At 41.4% G+C, this 19983-nt stretch overlaps 1 protein-coding gene across 1 annotated transcript; it reads left to right on the top strand.

Annotated features, from left to right (window-relative positions):
- The first annotated feature begins 2821 nt into the window (after positions 1–2821).
- Positions 2822–18886, top strand: LOC141172438 (nicotinamide N-methyltransferase-like). The gene is made up of 3 exons (XM_073656662.1): positions 2822–3076; positions 8396–8603; positions 18295–18886. The coding sequence occupies exons 1-3, from the start codon at positions 2929–2931 to the stop codon at positions 18719–18721; spliced, it is 783 nt and encodes a 260-aa protein (XP_073512763.1). The 5' UTR covers positions 2822–2928; the 3' UTR covers positions 18722–18886.
- The last annotated feature ends 1097 nt before the right edge of the window (positions 18887–19983 follow it).

Below are 19983 nucleotides of genomic sequence, written 5' to 3'. Positions count from 1 at the left end.
ATACATACACATTACACATACATACACACACATTACACATACATATATACACATTACACATACATACAGTACACACACATTACACATACATATATACACATTACACTTACATACAGTACATACACATTACACATACACATACATTACACATACATATATACACATTACACATTACACATACATACTCATTACACATACATATACACATATATACACATTACACATACATACAGTACATACACATTACACATACATACACATTACACATACATACACACACATTACACATACATATATACACATTACACATACATACAGTACATACACATTACACATACATACACACACATTACACATACATATATACACATTACACATACATACAGTACATACACATTACACATACATACACACACATTACACATACATATATACACATTACACATACATACAGTACATACACATTACACATACATACACACACTTTACACATACATATATACACATTACACATACACATACATTACACATACATATATACACATTACACATACATACTCATTACACATACATATACACATATATACACATTACACATACATACAGTACATACACATTACACATACATACACATTACACATACATACACACACATTACACATACATATATACACATTACACATACATACAGTACATACACATTACACATACATACACACACATTACACATACATACAGTACATACACATTACACATACATACACACACATTACCCATACATATATACACATTACACATACATACATATTACACATATGGCATATTTCCCTGACATACTTGGAAAAATGACCAAAACTGCGCAATAATTGAACATGTACACAACTGTATGATGCAAATGTTATTTTTTTCCAGTGACCAGAAGAATATTTTTGTTTTCAACTTTTCACATCCATAACTGTAACAGCAATAACTATATTATTTTTTCATCAACTTTGCTGTCAGATCTTGTTTTTGCTGCAATGTCTTTCGCTGCCATATAACCACACAGATATGTTATCGTTACATTTATATTAACTTTTATTATGCATTCAATCGAGAAAACAAACAAAAAAAGCTCAGTGATTGGCTGCAGTGGTGAAGTTCTCTGTTGATGTGACATCACCGCTGTAGTGAAAGCACTGAGACTGCAGCAAGGAGCTGGCCCTGGGATTAGGAGGGTGAGTACTATCTGTCTTTATTATTTAAAATTACTGGCATCACTTAAGCCCTTTAAAGTGAATCTGTCAGCAGGTTTCTTCTATGCCATATGACAGCAGCATGATGTAGGGGCAGAGACCCTGATTCCAGCCATGTGTCACTTACGGGGATGCTTGCTGCAGTTTTGATCAAATCATTATTTTATCTTCTGCGAATCTACCAGTTCTCGGAAAGCTGAGCTCTGTATAACCCCGCCTGCACCACTGATTGGCTGCTTTATATGTAAACTATGCATTGGCAGAAAGCTGCCAATCAGTGGTGAGGAAGGGTTATACAGAGGTCATAAATATGGAGCAGGTTTGCTAGACCACTTATAATAATCTTCTGCAGCTAAAACAGGGATTTTATCAAAACTTCAGCAAGCAGCCCAATAGGTGACACTTCTGGAATCAGCATTTCTGCCTCTTTATAATGCGGCTCTCAGTTTGTGTAGCAAAAATCTGGTGACAGATTCCTTTGAAAGCACTCTTAACTACTTTAGGCTATGTGCCCACGATGCAGAAATGCTCTGGATTTTTCCTGAGCGTTTCTGCATCTGCCTGGCAGAAAAAAACGCATGCGGATTGTACATGCGGATTGTACATGCGGATTGTACATGCGGATTTTACATGCGTTTTTCCTGCCAGGGACAAGCGTATGTCCTGCGTTCTTCACATGCGATTTCGCTTGTGGGTTGTCAAGCGCTTTTCCGAGCAATTTTAGCATCACTTGGAAAGTGCTTGACAACTTGGTCACACTATATAAATCCATGCAACCGGCATGGATTTATATAGTGTGACCAAGTTAATAGTAAAAAAAACACATTATACTCACCTTCTGATGGCCCCCGGTCTCCTTCTCCGGTGCGTCCGGTGTGTTGGGCGGCTCGTGGTGGTCTAAAAGGACCTTCCATGATGTCATTTAGTCATGTGACAGGTCACGCGACCGCCGACGTCATGGAAGGTCCTTTTAGACCATTGCGAGCTGCCGGGGAGCCAGGACGCATCGCTAAGGAGACCGGGGGTCATCAGAAGGTGAGTATAATGTTTATTTTTTATTTTAAATTCTTTTTTTTTTTTTATAGGTATTATGGCACCCGGCTCTTCTCCAGACCCGGGTACCATCCGCACACTGAATCGCTTAATATCCGTTTGTGCACATGTACTCATGCGGATATTAAGCGATTCAATGCAAGTCAATGGCGGCGAAAACGCTGCGATTGCACAAAATTAATGGACATGCTGCAGATTTTTCCGCAGTGATAATCCGCAGCGGAAATTTCCGCAGCATGTGCACAGCACATGCGGATTATCATTGGGGGACATTGCAGACCTTCTACCAAGCGTTTTTTAAGCATTTCTGCTGAGGAATTACTGCTGCGGAAACGCTTAAAAAATGCATCGTGGGCACACAGCCTATGTCCCAAGCCTGAAAACTGCCCCAGCCTCATAAGTAAAGACTTACATTATCTTTCCAATTGCAGAACAACCCCCCTCTGTAGGAACATTCAGTTTATATTGAAGTAAATTATTACAAAGATTTCTGGCCAGCTCCCCCCGCATTCCACAAGGTTTCATGCCAGACACAGACTACGCCTTCCCAGCAGTACTTTGGACATAACACACAGACAGGATCTGCTCAGTTTACAGCTCGTCCACATTGCTTGTGCCTGTTATAAAGCTCCCGATCAATATGTCGGATTTTACAAATACAAGTGAATATGAAGAGCAGTTTGATCCACGACTGTATCTGGAAACATATTTCCATTTGGGATCCGGCAGCCTGGGTGATGATTTCCTCAAATTTGTTCTTGGAAATTTTAACAAGACTTTAAAATCAGGTATGGAATCTAATGATAAACTTTATTTTTTGGCTAAATGTACAGATCTTGTATATCACTCCTTGTGATCGCATTATAACTATGTGACCAGTTCATCGATGAGGTCTGGTAGGTTATTTTTGAATGAATTCAATTAAAGGGAACCTGTGACGTCACAAAACACTATTAACCTGTAGGTTTGTGGTTAATCTGCAGGTTAATAGTGATCTAAAGTCGTGTGACTGCCGTACTGAAAGTGTGGCTACCAGAGGAAATGAACTTTATTCCTCCCGGGAGCCTCTGGCTTTCAGTCATAGAGGCACAGCCGGCACGACTTCAGTCACAGCTCAGTACATAGTGAGTGGTAGCTCACCCCAGGCACCGACTGACAGCCGGCTCTGAACTGATGCACTGCCGAGCCGGCTGTCAGTCAACCCCAGGGGAGTGGTTACATCCACAGCTCACTATGTACTGAGCTGTGACTGAGGCCGCGCCTCTATGACTGAAAGCCCCAGGCTGCTGGGAGGAATAAAGTTAATTTCTTCCCGGTAGCCAGGCTTTCAGTCAGTGCAGTAGCCACATGACTTTGGAACGCTATCAACATGCAGATTAACCCCATATCTGCAGGTTAATAGTGTTTTGGGACATGATAGATTCCCTTTAAATACTGTAGATCTTGAAGGTAAGTAAGTGGCTACTTGATCAGCTGCCAACAGGGTTGTCTTCTGCTGAACTAATTGTCTCAAAATCTACAAAATACTGGAAAAAAATCCTTAATTTGTCATCTGTAATGAATTATGTGAAGTCCTTCAATGGACAGCGTACATGAAAGGAAAATTGGTTTCAGCTCACACCACTTGCTAAGATTGTGATCTCAATCACGTGAGTTAGAACCACACAGGACGCCTCTGAGGACACACTTATTAACATGAATTATAAAAAGGATAGAATTAACATTTGACGGGTTGATGGGTGACGCTGATCACTGCATTGGGATTTCCATTGGGAGCCCCCAAATAGGGATTCCAATAGAAGCCCACCGATGGAACCATATTGTGAGGCAGACAGTATGTTTGGTCTCCATCTGGCCTCCATCCCGGCTGTCTTTATGTTTTTCAGAAAGACACAAATATGTGGCAGAACATGTTTTTATGCACATGTGATTAAGAAAAATCACTCCTGGGACGGAGGCCAGTCGGAGTCCACAGTACCCATAAGGGCTCTTTTACATGTCAGTGTGTCCGGTACGTGTGGTGACCGTTTCCACACGTACTGGAGATACTGACACATGTAGACCCATTCAAAGACACATTCAAATGAATGGGTCTGTTCATATGTCAGTGTGTTTCCATGGACCGTGTGTTCGTGTGCTCCACACGTTGACATGTCCATTTTATACACGCTGCACGGTCCTCAAAATGTCCCACACTGAACACGCACGGATGGCATCCGTGTGTCATCAGTGTGACACGTACCGGCGCCTGGGAATCAGTGTACAGTTAGCGCTGTTCCCAAGCACCGGGTGCTGAATGCTGCCCTCATCATTGTCCCTTGCTCGCGCTGTGATCATTCTCTGACCGGTGATGCCAAGAAGACGGAGAGAATGAGCCGCTCCAGCAAGCGAGCCCCAGCGCTGCGCTGAGCTAAGGAGCGCTGTCCTGTCACTCAGTGAGCTCCGCTCAGTGCAGGGCCTCGCTTGCTCATTCTCCCCGGCTCCACGGCGTCAGTGGTCAGAGGATTACATCGGGGGACATCTCCGGACAGGTGAGTATATGGGTTTTATTATTTTATTCTTATTTTTACACATGGACACTGTGGGAGCAGACTACTACTCCCAACATTGTCCCTTGCTCGTGCTGATCACAGCGCGAGCAAGGGACAATGAGGAGGGCAGCGTTCAGCACCAGGCACTTGGGAACAGTGCTAACTGTACACTGACTCCAAGGCGCCGGTATGTGTGCTCCTGATGCGGCACATGGCTGCCACACGTGTGCCACACACGGACACGCGTACATGGATTTCTCCTGTACGGGTTTTTCCGTAAAATCAAGACGTGTGAAACCGGCCTAATAGTTAATGGCCACTTTGGAGTTTTCATACCAATCCACTTTTTTGGGTATGTAGACAGAACCCCACTGCAGCGCTCAGTGGAAATTCAGCGTATGTGTAGCCTTAGCCTTAGATAAGAGGCTTCAACGTTCAAATCAGCAAATTAGAGTTACTTTGCTTAAGAAAAAGACAAAAACAGAAAAATACCAATTATCAGTTAGAAAAAAATAATCACACCGATGTATTTACATATACGATCATTCGATATCTGAAAAGATCTGCCCATTATTTTGCGTACCTTATCCAGTTAAAGGGATCATCCCCGTCAGCCTTTCGTGGCTGAGGCAGAAATGACTGTGTCCAGGTGCCGACCACTGGAGACGGAGCTATGGAAATAGCAAAGAGCCACCACGCTACATTGTAACTCCCATAGAACTGAATGGAAGTTATGGAAAAACGTAGCTACTCTCGACTGTTTCCAAGGCTTCCTCCTCCTGTGGCTTCCAAGCTCTTTTGCTTGTCTGAAATGATGGCACAAGCGGAGCCTACCAGTATGCCATTTGTCTCATTGTAATGGGGGCTTCATCAGGGGCACATCTGAATTCTGTTTTTCAGGAATTACGACAGAAAACATCAAATCACTGCAGAATGCAATGTGTACTCAGCCTTACCCCAGCCTTAACCATGAATGACTGAGATGAGAATAACCAGTTAAGGCAGCCTTTGCACCGGTGTTATGAATTTCCTTATTCTATTCTGTATAATGATCACAAAAACATTTGAAAAACATGAAAAGAAATAATTTTATTTAGCGCTTTAGTCAATGTGACTATTTGATTAAAGACAATGAATAGGAGGTCAGCTGAAGCCTTGCATATGCAGCTTCACCATAAAGGTCTAACTACTACAGTCATACAGGAATAATAATACAGGTGTTGTCCACTACTCGGACAATCCCTTCTTTAAGGGAATCTGTCAGCAGGTTTTTGCTATGTAATCTGAGAACAGCATGAGGTAGGGATTAAACACAGAATTCAAAGATGTGTCATATATCAGGCTGTGTGCTGTTGTTTACTTACACTGAAGGTTTTATCACTAGGAGATAATCACTGCCAGGACAACAGAGCAGTGGTCGGACTCCGCCTCCTCCTGTGATAAGCAACTCACTGTCAATAGACAATGTACATAGAGATCTGTGGTGGGGGCGGGGTTAGCTTTCTCAGCTCTGCTACATTCTACATCTAAAAACTCTGATTCTATCACAGCTGCTAAGCTAAAGGTAAATGATATACAGTGGGTACGGAAAATATTCAGACCCCTTTAAATTTTTCACTCTGTTTCATTGCAGCCATTTGGTAAATTCTGAAAAGTTCATTTTTTCTCATTAAAGTACACTCTGCACCCCATCTTGACTGAAAAAAAAACATAAATGTAGAAATTTTTGCAAATTTCTTAAAAAAGAAAAACTGAAATATTACATGACCATAAGTATTCAGACCCTTTGCTCAGACACTCATATTTAAGTCACATGCTGTCCATTTCCCTGTGATCCTCCTTGAGATGGTTCTATTCCTTCATTGGAGTCCAGCTGTGTCATGAGCTCAAAGGAACTGCCCAAGGAGCTCAGAGACAGAATTGTGGCAAGGCACAGATCTGGCCAAGGTTACAAAAGAATTTATGCACTACTCAAGGTTCCTAAGAACACAGTGGCCTCCATAATCCTTAAATGGAAGAAGTTTGGGACCACCAGAAGTCTTCCTAGATCTGGACGTCCAGCCAAATTGAGCAATCATGGGAGAAGAGTCTTGGGGAGAGAGGTAAAGAAGAACCCAAAGATCACTATGGCTGTGCTCCAGAGATGCAGTAGGGAGATGGGAGAAAGTTCCACAAAGTTAACTATCACTGCAGCCCTCCACCAGTCGGGCCTTTATGGCAGATTGGCCCGATGGAAGCCTCTCCTCAGAGCAAAACACATGAAAGCCTGCATAGAATTTGCTCAAAAACACATGAAGGACTCCCAGACTATGAGAAATAAGATTCTTTGGTCTGATGAGACGAAGATAGAACTTTTTGGTGATAATTCTAAGTGGTATGTGTGGAGAAAACCAGGCACTGCTCATCACCTGCCCAATACAATCCCAACAGTGAAACATGGTGGTGGCAGCATCATGCTATGGGGGTGTTTTTCAGCTGCAGGGAAAGTATGACTGGTTACAATTGAAGGAAACATGAATGCGGCCAAGTACAGAGATATCCTGGATGAAAACCTCTTCCAGAGTGCTCTGGACCTCAGACTTGGCCGAAGGTTCACCTTCCAACAAGACAGTGACCCTAAGCACACAGCTAAAATAACAAAGGAGTGGCTTCAGAACAACTCTGTGACCATTCTTGACTGGCCCAACCAGAGCCCTGACCTAAACCCAATTGAGCATCTCTGGAGAGACCTGAAAATGGCTGTCCACCAACATTCACCATCCAACCTGACGGAACTGGAGAGGATCTGCAAGAAAGAATGGCAGAGGATCCCCAAATCCAGCTGTGAAAAACTTGTTGCATCATTCCCAAGAAGACTCATGGCTGTACTAGCACAAAAGTGTGCTTCTACTCAATACTGAGCAAACCGTCTGAATACTTATGACCATGTGATATTTCAGTTTTTCTTTTTTAATAAATTTGCAAAAATGTCTACATTTCTGTTTTTTTTCAGTCAAGATGGGGTGCAGAGTGTACTTTAATGAGAAAAAAAATTATATTAACCCTGGTAAAATAAAAATACCCTATACCCATCTCCTACACCAGCACCATTCCAGCAATGCCGCCATCAGTCTCCCGGGGCTCACACAATTGTGCCATGTGAGCCCTGTAGCCAATCAGTGGCTGCAGGGCTCACGTGGCACAACAATTCCCGAGGCATAACAATGTCACACGAGCCTCGGGAGATTGTCACTGACATTGCTGGAATGATAAGTTTCCGCTAGTCAATCCCCTTTAGCCACGAGTTGTTATCACAGGGCACCCTGTGTTTTGAGCCCTTTGGGAGAAAAGCATAATACAAATGCTTGTTCTGTAACATCCTTCTCTCCGCGGATTGTGTTGGGAGGGAGAAGTCTACATTCACATTTTTCTGCAGCTCAATCACAGGAGAAGTGAATCATTTCACCATTTGCCTTCCTATGTAATGTGATGGGTGGCCATACTGGGTCCTCCAAAACGGAGGAGAGATTCTCTTTGTAGACTTATCTTATGACTCTATACGTCCCAGTTTTCATAACCATTCGTTCTGTTCACCAGGTGCTGTGAAAGGGTCTACACTTATCGACATCGGCACAGCTCCTTCCATCTACCAACTTCTATCAGTGTGTGAAAACTTTGATGATATTACGGTTACGTGGCATACTAAGAGAGAGCTGCACGAACTGCAGAAATGGCTGAATAACGAACCGGACGCGTTTGATTGGTCGTCTGTAGTGAAACATGTCTGTGAAATAGAAGGAAACAGGTTGGTATGAAGATACCACGCTCAGATAAACCACAGCACGTACAGCATTAGCACAGTGTAAGGGTGGAGAACACTGTATGGACCTCAGTCCATACGGAGGTTATTTCAGGAGCAGCAATAATATATATTCATTGCTAGCAGTGCTATTGGAAGTCTTATACTTAATTTATGGTTGTTAGGGCAGGCGCAGACGGCCGTAGGTTCTCTTGTCTGAGAGAATAGTGCCGAGTATGCAAATGACACTCTGATCAAAGTTTAATCAGAGTGTCAGCATAGTTCAATCCAATTCTCTCAGGTGAGGACAAGATAGAGAATTTTTTTTCTCCATCTTCTCCATTGTGTCAATTTGCAGAAATCGGACTGCACTCAGATGTCATCCGAGTGCAGTCTGATGTTTCCTATGGGCTCATTGACTTGCATGGCCAAGTGCGAGACGAATATCAGATCAATATCGGGCATGCTGAGATATTTTCCTTGGACAGTCTCTGTTCGAGGAAAAAATCGGACATGTGCACGGCTTCATAGAATAACATTGGCTTGAGTGCGATCTAATGTTTTGTCGGATAACACTCAGACAGCAGATACGCACGTGTGCACCTGCCCTTAAAGTGGAATAAGAAATGAATTATTCATCTATTACACTGTGGTGTTGATCCGGTTTATCCGAATCCATGTATAGGAATAACCTCAGTTACATAAATTGGTTGGATTTTTGGGTCGCAACATTTTTTGCAACAAAAACATAGAATATTTATAATTTTATAAATGTTAAATAATCTTTATAAATGTAAAATATACCTTTGCACTCCTGTTTGCCCTCAATTAAAGAGTTGCTGGACTACTTTTCTATTGGTGACCGATCCTTACGTTAGATCGAGGGGGTCTGACGCTCAGTACTCCCACCAACCAGCTGTTCTTAATTGTGATGGCTGCTGGATAGCGATGAGCGAACCCGTGAAAGTTTGGGTTCGGTCACACTTTAGTCCAAAGTTCGGTTCGGGTACCAGAACTTGACCCCAAACACCATAGAAGCCAATGGGGACCCGAACTTTGGTGCTGTAAAATAGCTGTTAAATGGGAATAGTAAGGAGTAGGGGGCTGCAAAAGGAAGAAAAATGAGGGTAAGAGCAAGACAATTGAGACAATTGCCCTGCAAACAAATGTGGATAGGGAAATGATGGATAGATATATAGATAGATGGACAGATAGATAGGATAGATGTCCTGTAGTAATTTAATGTCACAAGCCCCTTACATATAATAAGCTTGCACCCTTTAGTGCATTTCATGTGGCTCTAAAGGGTGTTTTTAGCCTTATTTAACCTATTAATAATTAAAAAAAACAACAACGTGGGCCCCCCCATTTTTACTAACCACCTAGGGAAAGCAGACAGCTGCGTTCTGGTATTTTTAGACTGGGAAGGGAAAATGAACCATGGACCTTCCCTGCCTATTAATATCAGCCCGCAGCTGTCTGCTTTGCCTTTGCTGGTTATGAAAAATAAAGGGGGACACTAAAAAAAATGATGTGGGGTCCCCCCTATTTTTAGTAACCAGCTAAGGCAGAGCTGACAGCTGCAGGCTGATATTAATAGGCTGGGAAGGTCCATGGATATTTGCCTCTTCCCAGCCTAATAAGACCAGCTCTCAGCCGCCCCACAAATGGCGCATTCGTTAGATGCGCCAGTTCTGGCACTTAGTCTCAGCTCTTCCTGATTGCCTTGGTGCGTTGGCAATCGAGGTAATGGTTTTAGAGTTGATGTCAGCAGCTGACGCTGACATCAAGCCCAGGGGTTAATAATAGAGAGGCGTCTGTCAGATACCCCCATTACTAACCCAGTAGTCAAATGAAATAAACATACACACAAAGGTTCTTTATTTGAAAAAAACTCCAAAACAATTTCCCTCTTCCAGCCATTTATTAAAGAAAAAAATCCATGCCGGTCTGCGGTAGTCCACATCGATGTCCCATGCCGGTCTGTCATAGTCCACACTGAGGTCCTATGATGATTCCTTTCTCCCTGGTCTAGTGTATGGAGCCCCATTCAGAGAATGAAGCTCCAAAGACTGGAGCATCAGCCACTGCTTGGTCTCATGCTGCACTCCACGAGACCCGGCCACTGTGAACTGAGGTGATGTCATTAAGGTTGACGTCACCACTCATCATTTCTGCTCTCACGCTGTCCTCATGAGATTCGGCGACTGTGAACTGAGGTAACTTTACTAACGTCACCTCAGTTCACAGTGGCCGGGCCTTGGGCAGTGCAGCGTGAGACCTGGCAACATCTGCTGCTCCAGTCTATGGTGCTTTGTTCTTTGAACGGGGCTCCATACACTGGACCACGGAGAAAGGAATCATTGTGAGACCTCGATGTGGACTACAGCGGACCGGCATGTTTTTTTTTTTTAATAAATGGGTGAAAGAGGGAACTTGTTGGGGCTTTTTTTTGTCAAACAAAGGACTTTAAGTGTTTATTTCTTTTGACTACTGGGTTAGTAATGGGGGTGTCTGACAGATGGCTCTCCGTTACTAACCCCTGGGCTTGATGTCAGCGACACCTGCTAACATGAACTCCAAAACCATTACTCTGATTGCCAATGCACCAGGGCAATCAGGAAGAGCCGAGGCTAAGCGCCAGTATTGGTGCATCTACTGGATGCGCTATTTCTGGGGAGACTGAGGGCTGATCTTATTAGGCTGGGAAGGGGCTGTTTGCTTTGCCTTTGCTGGTCATAAAAAATGTGGGGGGGATCCTAAAAAAACGACATGGGTCCCCTCTTTTTTTAATAACCAGTAAAGGCTAAGCAGTAAGCTGCAGGCTAATTTTAATATGCTGTGAAGGTCCAAGGATATTGGCCCCTTCGCAGCATAATAAGACCAGCTCAAAGCTGTCTGCTTTCCCTTTTTCTGGTTTTAAAAAATAGGGGGGCCACACGTCGTTCTTTTAAATCATTTATTTTTTTAACACGGTTATAGAGTACGGGGCACCTGGTGCGCCGGCCAATCAGACATGCCAATACTTGGCATTGCCGTAATGGGGCCGGAAGTGCCCACAGCCTTAAAGCTTGTTGATTGGCTGCGCTGCAGCCTTACAACAAGCTTTATCCTGCTGGCGAGCCCAAACAGTAACATGGACTTCTGGAAGAAGTCCATGTTCGGGGTTCAGCACCGGGCACTAGGTCTCCGGTACGAACCCCGAACTTTACCATTCGGGTTCGCTCATCCCTACTGTTGGAGGTTAGCAGTTGTTAAGCCAAATAGCATAGTTCCCTCAGTGATGTAGTGGCCACTGCTGGGTACTGCAGATCTACTATTCCTACACTACCCAGTACAGCTGTAAGGCATCCTCCATGCTGATGCTTCTGCCTGTGCTAATTATGAAATGAAGAACAGGAATCCCTCTCTGTGTGCTGTGCTGTGTATGGGAATTGTCTGTGAGCTAATTCCCCCCATCAGCTCAAAGGCAACTGCAAATTAAGAGATAGAGCCTGCACAGGGTGGCAGACTGGTGAAAATGGAGGATACAAGTCATAAAACGGCAGTACCCGTCTTTTTAGTTGTATGCATTAGCGTAACAAACTATTGTGCCAAGCTTAAAGATTGGACACCACCATAAACTTTGAAATCTGTCTGCAACTTTGGGCTCTTTTTGCCTCATTGTAGTCAATGGCTGCACCAGAGGATTCAGACAGAGCTCATGAATGTAAACGTTACATACAATGTAAATGAAGACTTAGCAGTTAGTCCATGTTATAGTATATAGTAAAATTGTGTGTGTCTTAGGCTGTGTGCCCACTAAGCATTTTTTAAGAGTTTCCGCAGCGGCAATTCCGCTGCAGAAATGCTTAAAAAACGCTTGGTAGAAGGTCTGCAATGTTCCCCAATGATAATCCGCATGTGCTGTGCACATGCTGCGGAAATTTCCGCTGCGGATTATCATTGTGGAAAAATCCGCAGCACTAGAAATGATTTTTTTATTTTTTACCATTCTTTCGGTCACAGTATATAAATCCATGCCGTTTGCATGGATTTATATAGTGTGACCAAGTTGTCAAGCACTTTCCAAGTGATGCTAAAATCGCCTGGAAAGCGCTTGACAACCCGCATGTGAAATCGCATGTGAAGAACGCTTCACATCCGCTGGTCCCTGGCAGGAAAAACGCATGTACAATCCGCATGTACAATCTGCATGTACAATCCGCATGTACAATCCGCATGCACAATCCGCATGTACAATCCGCATGTACAATCCGCATGCACAATCCGCATGTACAATCTGCATGTACAATCCGCATGCACAATCCGCATGTACAATCCGCATGCACAATCCGCATGTACAATCCGCATGCACAATCCGCATGTACAATCCGCATGTACAATCCGCATGCAGAATTCGCATGTACAATCCGCATGTACAATCCGCATGCATTTTTTCTGCCAGGGAGATGCAGAAACGCTCAGGAAAAAATCCAGAGCATTTCTGCATCGTGGGCACATAGCCTTAATCTCTTATTCTCAGCCTTGCCTAAAGTGGACAAAGAGCTCCCGTATCATGCCGGGGCACGCTACATGAATAAGTGAAGTGCAATGACAGATTACATTTAAACAACTTGCAGAAATAGAAATACAAGGAAGCCAAAAGCAAATAGTCGAGGTTCCCACCGAGTTCCCATATGTCCCTTTAGCACGTCACATCTGCATTGTTGACAGCAAAGTCTCACATTGACATAACTGTGCCATATCTTTTTTATTAACATGACTGCCTCAATTATATCCCTATAAACCATTGACTAAATCTGATAATATGTTTATTAACATATTAACTTTAGTGATAAAGTTAATATTTTATGCAGGTAAAACAACAGGACCAAAATATTATTAAAAAATGGTGAAAAATTATATTGAGACCCAAAACCCACATATAGCTGTGGTGCTGCTATATGTACAGTCCTGCCCATCGTTATTGGCACCCATGAAATTTAAGTACATAATGTGGAATATCTCCTGAAAAAAATGAATCAAGTGAAACAGTTTTTTTGTATAAAGCACTCATGTTAAATACAAAAGAGCAAAAGATATAAACAATAATTTAAAACCAAAAACAATGGGAGGGAAAAATATAAAAACCTAAAGATTGCTTTGTCACTGTTATTGGCACCTTTTACATTAATTTAATATGGAAACACATTTTGGCTCACCTGTGGTAAATAACAAAAGAGATTCACCTGTGATTAATTGTCGGTGCCCTTGTGACATGAATTAGCCAATGAATGATGACTTCAGTTTTAAAAAGCCACATGGTAGGCCCTGTTCCTTTGTCACAATGGTGAAGACAAAGGAGCTGTCTGAGGACATAACAACTTCTATTATTAGCAAACACAAGACTTCTAAAGGGTATGAGGCCGTCTCCAGAGACCTTGGTATCCCAGTTTCAACAGTACACAATGTTATTAAGAAGTTTGCCAAGCATGGAACCATCAAGAACCTCCCTGGACGTGGGGGAAAGAGGAAAATTGACAAGAGATGTCTTCGAAGGTTGGTGCGAATGGTGGAAAAAACACCACGTCAAACATCCAAAGACAAGAAGGCCAACCTGGAACAGTCTGATGTCATGATTTCAACTAGTACCAAACGCCGCACACTAAACCAAGCAGAGCTTTATGGGCGCAGGCCAAGGAAGAAACCATTTCTGAAGAAAAGACATAAAAGGGAACAACTGCGCTGTGCCAAAGAGTACCTTGACAAACCACAACAGTTTGTTTACAGACAGCACAATGAAGCTTATAAGGAAAAGAACACCTTACCAACAGTTAAGCATGGTGGCAGATCCATAATGCTGTGGGGTTGCTTTGCTGTGTCTGGGATTGGAGGCCTTGACCTTATGACAGGAATCATGAAATCAGAGAATTTTCAAGAGATTTTACAGAAAAATGACCTACTCAGTGTAAGAAAACTTGGTTTGAGTCAAAGATCATTGGTCCTCCAGCAAGACAATGACCGAAAGCACATATCCAAAAGTACACAGGAATGGTTGAAAAATAGAAAATGGACTGTTTTAAAATGGCCAACAATGAGTCGTGACCTTAATCCCATTGAAAATCTTTGGGGTGAGCTGAAATCTGGGAAAAAGAACCCTGCAAACATTCAAGAGCTTGAACAAACTGCAAAGGAAGAGTGGGAGAAAATTCCAGCTGAGAAGTGCAAGAAGCTCATAGATGGCTACAATTGATCATTTTGCCTTTCTACCTAGTCAATACTTCTCTTTTCTCTGCTCTATGTAGAAACAGGAAGTCTCTTTTGCTGCATAAATCATTCCCATCTCCAATTTCTGACCCAGCTGCTCCCTCCTCCCCTCTGCCATTGATTTTTGTAATGACTTTTGACTCATAGAGGGACAATTGACCTCCTGTTTCTACATGGAGCTTAGAAGGATTCAGCTAGTCAGTTTTTAATCAAGTGATGTCATAGACCTAATGAAAAAGAAAAGAATTAACTGGGTAGAAAGGCAAAATGAGCAATTGTAAGTACACTGTGCTATATAATATGACTGAAATTTATTAAGAGGATAAAAACTTTTATGGAAGTTCTTCTTTAAAGAGGTCTTCTGGTCACAAGATCAGATGACCGTATTGTTGGGATCACTATCGGATTGATAGGGTCTGACACTCGGCACTCCCACCTCAGCAGCTGGATGTGAATATTTTTCTGGAGAAAATTACACCACTTTACTTTTCATGAGTTTGACTGGTGGGCATAGCCTCACCCTGTTCTGCCCATGCGTCTCCCATTTTGGTGAAACTCACTGGCCTGAAAACGTCAAAAGTTGCAAAAATTTTGTGACTTGATAAAATGTTTTAAGGCAGAAAACTGACGAAAACGCCTTAATGAATAGGGATCAATGTGGTCACTTCTGGTCGCTGATGGACCATATTGCAGCTCAGGACAAAAAATGTGAAAAGAAAGATGGCCATGATTTATGCACAGGAGATCCCGATGTGGACGGTTTAGTGAGAGACATGAGAAAGATGTTAGTGATAATATTGTAGAGAATGGCTAATACTATAAGTTGTATTTGGCATTAATTTTACTCACTTATATAGCACCAATAATTCCCCAGCACTTCACGGACATCATCACTGTCCCCATTGGGGCTCACAATCTACATTCCCGATCAGTATGTCTTAATTTATTAATATAACATTTTGTGTATTGCTAACAAAGTATCAGATTTGAACCTAAACCTCCACTACAATGATCAGAACTCATGAACTTTACAGCTTGTTGTGAAGTCTTTGGCTTTATGACAAGATCTGCAGATGCCGCTGCCTTGATAAGAGCAATCACCTTTGGGTTACACCAGAGCTGACCCCTTCAGTGCTTGTGCAAGGCGATAAATCCTGCTGATAACTTTGTCGTTTGAGGACATGTCAGACTGGGGTAGTTTGGGTCAACTAGGGGGAATTACTGACGGCCCAAACTATAGTTTTACAAATCCAAGGTCCAGCTACTTTATTTGCTTCATTGCATCACGTACAGGTCGTATTATTGATAGGAACCAATGAACGAGTGAAGTAACTCAAATAGTGAAAAACGGGAAAAACGTCACTGGCTTCATTGTGCCATGATGTTTGGCACAACTCAATAATGTGGAAATCCAGTCTCAATAAAACATTAGTGCAATGCTTTTCAATCTCTTACCAAGGACTTACCAGGCATCTGCTCCCAGCAGAGAAGTGCAAACCATGTATCTATGCAAAAAGCTAAAAGGATCGGAAGAAGCAGGAAAAATCTCTCTGCTGGTTTCCTAGGAAGTACGGACTGTTTAGCTCACAGTCTTAGTACAGACCAGATACAATTGTATCCACTTCTCCGCTGTGAGTATATCTATCTAGGTACAGAGTTTGTATACTGTGAGTGTAAGAAAGAATAATTGTAACAATTGCACTTATGTTTATTATTATCTAAACCAAGGCAAGGACAACATCTGCAAGGAGTTTGTATGTTCTCCCCGTGTTTGTGTGGGTTTCCTCCGGGTTCTCCGGTTTCCTCCCACACTCCAAAGACATACTGATAGGGAATATAGATTGTGAGCCCCAATGGGAACAGTGATGACTATGTGAAAGGCACTGTGGAATATGTTAAGTATAATAAAGTAAGTAAGAAAGCTGGACGTGTTCCCCACGAAACGCGCGTCGGGAGGGAAGAGGCACTAGTCTTTCTTACCACCTGGTGTGGCGCATTTTTACTCTTTGAGGTAATTATCTTATGGACATTTATTGGGGATGTGTGGGGATTCTTTTTGAGACTACATAGCCAAACCACTATGCTGTAGGCTTATGAGAGGGGCATTGTAGCCTTAATTGTTGCCTTGTACTACTAGGAGATGGGGCACTAAGCTCCACAGTATTGTTTGATATTTATTTCCCTAGTTTCCTTTTTTCCCTGTCCTCCCCCCTATATTTTACTTGACATCAAGTTCCATCTATTTTGATAATTGCCACATTATTTTTCTACCTCCTTGTGCCCATGCTGCCTTTCTTTATTGCTATTCTTTTACACACATCCTTTGTACCTACAGATTTTATATGTATGTTTTGCACTAATAAAGTTGTTATATTTTTGCATCAACCTTTAAGACTTCATTTTTTTCTATATAATCTCATGCGTTTTGAAGTGATTGCTTCAGTGATATCCATCTGCAACCCGTTGCAGGTGTTTTTTCACTGATTATGTTTCTGAGACTTGTAGTTCTAATAATAAAGTAAGTATATAAGTAAGTATAATAAAAAATATTAAAAAAATAAATACAAATAATAAAAAAATAATAATAATAAAAAATAAATAATATATTATAAACAATAATAATAATATAATAACAAATAATAATAATAATAAATAATATACATATCAGAAATAAATAATAATAAAAAATAATAAAATAAATAAGTAACTTCAACCACTGTGAAGTCCCACTTTAAATCCGTGGTATCACAGAAATCCATAAATGTATCTATCTATCGATCGATAGATAGATATGAGACAGATACATTTGTATGCATTATCAACAAAATTATCACACAGTTATTGCCGAAAACTACTAAAAAGCAATAGTAGAATAACATTTTTTTGCACATTCCACTTTAAGAAATAAGTAAAAATTAACCAATACATTTTATGTAGTGAAAAATTATAATAAAAAATAAAATACCCCATATATAAAAAAAAATGCAGTTGCTGCGTCTTCAGGTCAAAATTATCTACATCCGGGTATTTCAGTGTACAAAAAGTATCCTCAATAGTCAGAACTCCCACCGATTACCAGAACTTTTATCCCCTTCTCTCTTGATCACAAGGCCAACGCCAGCAAGAGTTGGATGATACGGCATTTATAGTCACTGCCATGGAAAAAAATGAGAGGAATAGTGATGGCGGACCAACAGTGATCTAACAATTATTACTTATGGATATGTAATCATTTTTTTTTTTTATAAAAACCCTTTAATTGCAGCAAACTCTAGAATTACAGCATACAGTATATTGTGCTAGATTTAAATTATAGGGTTTGATCATAAATGGGAAATATCATGTTGTGTTATCCAAGGTCCAATATAGGCAGGAAGAGAATCATGAAACTACATCATTTTGTTTCAAAGATTTATTATAAAAATTGTGTTTTCATTTTCTTCTGTAGGATGGACCAGAAAGCGAAGGAGGAGAAACTTAAAGGAAGGATAAAACAAGTTTTGATGTGTGACGTCAGTAAGAGCAACCCATTGGCCCCTCATGAAGCTCCCAAAGCCGATTGCCTTGTTACATCCGTCTGCCTGGAGGCCGCCTGCCGGAGCTACGATTCCTATGGGACGGCCCTGAAGAATCTTTCTAATCTTCTTAAACCGAAGGGGCACTTGCTAATGGCAGGAGACATTGGGGCCAATTACTATGAAGTTGGTCCCAATAAAGTTTTTTCTCTGCCTGTTAATGAGACTTTTCTGAAAAAAGTAATCAGTGAAAGCGGCTATGAGATCATACAACTGGTGTCTTACGGGAAGCCAGAAGACGCGGACTTTGGTAACTCGGATTTTGAGGGCTTTTATTTTGTTCATGCTCAAAAAATGTAAGCAATTCATTTCTTTGCGGAAAAGTGAATTCCGCTAATTGTATCTTGCCAGGAGCGGAATAAAAAAATAAAAATATAAATAAAAAAATATCTGTCTAACAATACATCCACATATGTTGGGATTTTGGGGGGGCTGATAAGAAAATAAACAGTTTTTCTCAAAGTCTGACTGTTCTCCTGTCCTAATGGTTATGCGCTATTGTTTTAACAAAGGACACCTGATAATATATCTAAATGATTGAAGAATAATCTCACCAGACACTGAAGATTCAGTTTTCATAGATATAAAAATAAATATCCCTCTTTAATTAATACCTAGAAGTGCATTTTGCTCAGCATGTATGTACAGCGCTGCATTTACTTTTCTGGACGCATGTACATGTATGTAATATAACATGGCTGCAATTTTTAGCTAAATACTCCAATTAAAGGGGTTGTCCAAAAATCTTTAGACATTGTTTAAAATATAAATCTACAAAATTTACTAATATTCTTGTATTAAGAAACCTTCAATCTCAAAATATCAGTGCAGGTCGCAGCAGCTCTACTTCCGACTTAAGAGAGGTTCCTGCATAGTCAATGACCCGAGCTGTGCGTGAAGGGGGCTGGATGACGGCTCATTTCAATGCCGAAACCCTTTTCTATCAGCCATGACAGAGAAGTTGGCTGTCTTTGTTATTGATATGCAAGTGTATCAGTAAATTTTATATATTTATATCCTAAAAACATATAGTGATTTTTTTTTTCAAAGGTCTCATGTACATGGCAGAAGCCAGTATGACTCTTTCAAAGGTAATTCCCATCTTTAGAAATTATCACTTATCTGAACAACAGGTTATAACTTGCTGACTGGGGGGGAACCAACTGCTGGGACCCCCACTGATCCCTTGAACAGAGCTCTAAAATGCCTGATGTGAATGAAGCTAGAGATAGCCAAGTAGAGAGTACGGAGAAAGAACGGAGTTGTGGTGGAAATGCCCAGCGGCCGCTCCATTTAGAGCCTCGTTCTTGGATCAATGGGGCTCCCAGCAGTAGAAATATGTCTACAGCCACTGTACATTGCTGAACAAATTCCATCGGACTTTTGGGATACAGAGGTTCTCACCTACAGTGGTTTGCGAAAGTATTCACCCCCCTTGGTTTTTTACCTATTTTTTTTACATTACAAGCTGTGTTTAAATATTTTTATAATCCGATTTGTGTGTGATGCATCAGCACTAAATAGTCTAAGTTGGTGAAGTGAGAAAAATATAGGCACAAATT

This window comes from Phyllobates terribilis, unplaced genomic scaffold, assembly GCF_046119375.1.
Source record: "Phyllobates terribilis strain yellow unplaced genomic scaffold, ASM4611937v1 Scaffold_12__6_contigs__length_324123572, whole genome shotgun sequence".
Taxonomy (NCBI): domain Eukaryota; kingdom Metazoa; phylum Chordata; class Amphibia; order Anura; family Dendrobatidae; genus Phyllobates; species Phyllobates terribilis.
This window is presented reverse-complemented; position numbering and strand designations above follow the sequence as displayed.

Excerpts from the sequence above, each read along its gene's own strand:
- LOC141172438 (XM_073656662.1), top strand. The coding sequence starts at position 2,929 with ATGTCGGATTTTACAAATACAAGTGAATATGAAGAGCAGTTTGATCCA. Across the intron at positions 3,077-8,395 it reads TAACAAGACTTTAAAATCAG|GTGCTGTGAAAGGGTCTACA; the intron begins GTATGGAATCTA and ends TCTGTTCACCAG. Across the intron at positions 8,604-18,294 it reads TGTGAAATAGAAGGAAACAG|GATGGACCAGAAAGCGAAGG; the intron begins GTTGGTATGAAG and ends TTTCTTCTGTAG.